The following is a 3,950-nucleotide window of genomic DNA, read 5'->3' on the forward strand; positions in this document are numbered from 1 at the left end:
AGTATCAGTAACTTCTGGAACGCAACTAGAAGAGCTTTGGTGATAGACAGCAGTGCATGTGAGTATCATTCTCATGAAGGCCTGATGGAACAGATGACATACCAGTGTTGGGGAAGTTGCTCACCCTTGTGCAGCTTTCTTGGGGTCTCTGTACATCCTGCGATTCATAATGTTGTTGATTCGCTTCCGATCGTTGTCCATCTCGGCGTGCCGTAGGGCCCATGCGATTCCGCGGGAGTCACTGAGACAAGAGCAATAACGCAAGAGAGTAGCCCGTGTCGGAGGAAGGAATCGAACGAACAGTGCAGGAGGAATATTTACTCCGAGAATTCGGTGCCCGAAGCATCCAGCCGTCCTGCATCGGCATCGTTGTCCTCCTGCTTTTGCTTCAAATCGGGCGAGTCAAATATTTCCGAGGGGGGATCAGGAAACTGAAGTTCACGCGGGTCACTTCACGGCTCGGATTTTCGTGGACTCATGAATACATCGTTGTTCTTCGTCTCGATATCTCCTCTTAACGCCACGAATGACACTTGATGATTCCTATGGAAATACTCAACCCATTGAGCCTAGCTGTACACTCACTTAGAGGTATGCTCGGGAGTGGTGACAACAGGCAGACCCGATCGGGGGTCGAATGAACCGTCATCTGGTGGGGGTGGCGCACGTTGGAGGAAATGCCTGAAAGCGAGATATAATCAAATTTGCGAAGATAACGATAATTGTGGGTAAAGGACATCAATGAAATTCTCAGTGAATAGGTCAGTGTGGGAGAATATGCATATGGTCAACTACATGTATGAGCGAAATTTGCGGAAATTCTAAGGAAAACTGAAGAAATTCTCATTGGTTTCGGTTCATTTCCACCCAAATTCGTATGTAAACTTCTATAATTGGTGAAGAACCTTCTGGATACAGTCGAGAAAAGCAAAGCTTTTTTCCAACACTGGAATAGATGGCCGATTCCATTTTCCCGGCCACTAGAATATTCATCGTAGCCCAGCAATAGTGATAATAAAACAAATCGTGTTCAAAAACACACAGGCTCAAACAAGGTTTTATACTAAGCAAACGAACAAGGAATGTATCCTACTGCAGCAACGAGGCCTTGGGCTTAGGCACTTCTGTTATCACAGGCTCGGCAAAACTAAGCCCGGGGTATCGGCTGCCGAGAGTAGCAGTGCAGAAGACCGAAAGTGAGAGTATTAGTATGACTAACATTGGGTAATAGCTGATAGAGTAGATGAAGATGACGTTGAATAACTCAGATCGATATCAGATGAACAACAACACAACGCATGGTACGGCGTAGTAGTATACAACAAGACGAGTCACGATCGCAAGCCACCAGCACCACCACCGAACCAGCCAGCCACCTTGCCAACCGCTCGGGAGATGACACCGGACCCAGACTCCCCACGGAAGTCAGCAAACATGAAGATGAGTGCGAGTAACCCCAAGCCAGCGTAGAGTGCCACATGCCAAAAGGCAGGAAAAGTGCCGAACAATCGCCACAGGAGGACCCCTGTCCCAGCAAGACTGCTATAGGTAGCCCATGTCCACCGCAACTCTTTGATCTTCAGTTTATCGAACATACTGAGGCCTATGTAATTGAGGAGAAATGGTAGTGTGAGCATGACGATAGTAGCCGCACATGCAATGTCGTATATTGAGAGAATTACGTTGTTGAGATGTGTGATGCCTTCAACGCCCTTTAAAATCAACAATGTTGTTTCTGCTGGTGCTAGGAACAAACGAGTCCAGAAAGACACCTCTGAGCGTTTTTTCCGCCAGCTCGCATACAATCTATCAATTTTCTGTTCACTCCAACCGCTAAAGCCAAGCCCTGCCTCAACACTGATTGTTCCGAATCGGGAAATATTCACACTGAAAGTTTCCATCGTGCCGCTGGTCATTCGCACATCCTTCAAGTTGCCGCAGGGGACTTCACCAGTGCCGAGAGATTTGCCTCCTTCTTCGCTACTTTGATAAAGGGTTACTTTCACAACACTTTTACGCAGGGGGGAGTCGCGCGCCTTTTCAGGGCTCAAACTATAGCGAAACGAGGCGTTCCAGTGTATAGTGTTTGACGCACCACGTGGTGAGGTCTCAAGAACCGTCTCTGCGTCCTTTCCGCACTGGATCTTCACATAGTAGGATCGATCCAGCTTGGTGCGCAAATCGGCGGAAAGAACCTTGCCCAAGATTTTATTCGGCATCCCACTGTAATGCTGCTTGTGGTACAAGTAGTCAGTGTAGTAGAGGGATCCTCCAACAACAATAACAATAAGCAACGCTATCAAAAGCCAAGCCCACCAAGAGAATGTTCCCTTAGAATCGCCACCTGAAACCATAAGTCAATTTTCTTACTCACCATTTCAAACTGAAACTTACCTTCACGCGGGTCCGACGGTCGGACGTTATCCCGATCGGTTTTGCTCTGTACCGCCACAGTGTTGCTGCTAATCGAATCTGTGTCTGGCACCTTTCGAGCAGGAGGGTGAAGCTGCTGTTCAGCCGGAGGTGGTTGGGCAATTTGCTGTAGCCGGCCAGGGCCGATGGGAATGGGCTGTTGTTGAGGTTGCTGCTCGGTTGCCATCGTAGGGGCTACGCCTCGTGATGCTTCGACCATCTGCTGGTATACGGGCGGTGCATGGGCCAACTGCTGCTCTTGTGGTATTGCTTGCTGTTGCTGAGGAAGCTGCTGGTTTCTGGTCTGTGAACCTTGAGGCTGTTGAGGCAACAACTCCGACTGTTGTAGCTGTGGTTGCTGTTGGGAGAACAGATCATGTAACTGTGGGTGCATTTGTTGCGAACCCCGCTCCTGTCGTGATTGCTGTTGTGATGGTAACACTTGAGGTTGAGGTTGCTGTTGTTGTTGAGATTGTTGTTGCTGCTGTTGAGGTTGCTGTTGTTGTTGTTGAGGTTGCTGTTGTTGTTGTTGTTGAGGTTGCTGTTGAGGTTGCTGTTGTTGTTGTTGTTGCTGTTGCTGGGGTTGTTGAGGTTGTTGCTGCTGCTGTGGTTGTTGTTGTCGTTGTTGCGCTAGCTGCTCCATCTGCTGCCACTCCCTTACATGCTCTCCTGTGTCCACTGGTCTCGGCTGCGCCTGTTGTACAGATACCCGGGAGGGGGACTCTGATACTCCAGCCACCTGAACTGCCTGAGCAGTGAGCAAATCAGGCGCCAAGACGCCGGGTGGCCAACTCCTCGCTATAGCAACCGTGTTGAAGCCTGTGAGCGCCTGTGAAGCTACTAGGAAGTATAGTGACGATTTATGATGCCGATGGTCGGCCATATACTCAAAATGGGAAAAGGGGCGACTTACAAGTTTTAGATAGATAGATGGCTCCACATGATCAACGATGCAACGGAGTCAATAAGAGGTCAGTGTGAGAGAATATGCACATGGTCAACTCTAGTTTATCGCAAGATGAAAAATTCTCATTCGTTTCAATACTGCTCCACTCCAAGTCGTATGGTCGAGCGAAGAAATCGTATATTTCAACACTGCGGCACTTGCTGCCGGAATACGTCCGAATTCTGAGTTGTCCATAACCAACAACACATTGACAACACAAGAATTGTGATAATATCCCCTTTTCTCTTTAACGGGTCAGACGCCACAAGACAGACCTCAAGAGATAGTATAAAATGACTTGATAGACGCTACGGCATAAGGTGAATAAAGCATAACGATTGAGAATATACACCAACGTCAGTCAAAACGGATCCTATATAAGCCGCAATAACTGTAGGGTTAGCATTGTATATATATCATCGCCATGACAGCCATCTGAGCCATGATGAACAACATGATACCCAAATACAAATGAACGTGAATTGTATACGAATTAACTATTCGGTCGTATAAGAAAAAGTGAACATTGAATCATCGCGCATTCAACTTGATACTGCTGTAGCATCATCATCATAATAAGCACGGCAAATAG

General features: G+C 47.7%; 2 protein-coding genes across 2 annotated transcripts; one reads left to right on the forward strand and one right to left on the reverse strand.

Annotated features, from left to right (window-relative positions):
• Positions 1-1,331: 1,331 nt before the first annotated feature.
• Pmar_PMAR005448 (hypothetical protein) lies at positions 1,332-1,595 on the reverse strand (the record flags this gene model as incomplete). The annotated part of the gene is made up of 1 exon (XM_002764928.1): positions 1,332-1,595. The coding sequence occupies one exon, from the start codon at positions 1,593-1,595 to the stop codon at positions 1,332-1,334; it is 264 nt and encodes an 87-aa protein (XP_002764974.1).
• A 1,024-nt stretch (positions 1,596-2,619) lies between these two features.
• Pmar_PMAR005449 (conserved hypothetical protein) lies at positions 2,620-3,171 on the forward strand (the record flags this gene model as incomplete). Its single annotated transcript, XM_002764929.1, has 1 exon — positions 2,620-3,171. The coding sequence occupies one exon, from the start codon at positions 2,620-2,622 to the stop codon at positions 3,169-3,171; it is 552 nt and encodes a 183-aa protein (XP_002764975.1).
• Between the last annotated feature and the right edge of the window lie 779 nt (positions 3,172-3,950).

This window comes from Perkinsus marinus, assembly GCF_000006405.1.
Source record: "Perkinsus marinus ATCC 50983 genomic scaffold scf_1104296975948, whole genome shotgun sequence".
NCBI lineage: Eukaryota > Perkinsozoa > Perkinsida > Perkinsidae > Perkinsus > Perkinsus marinus.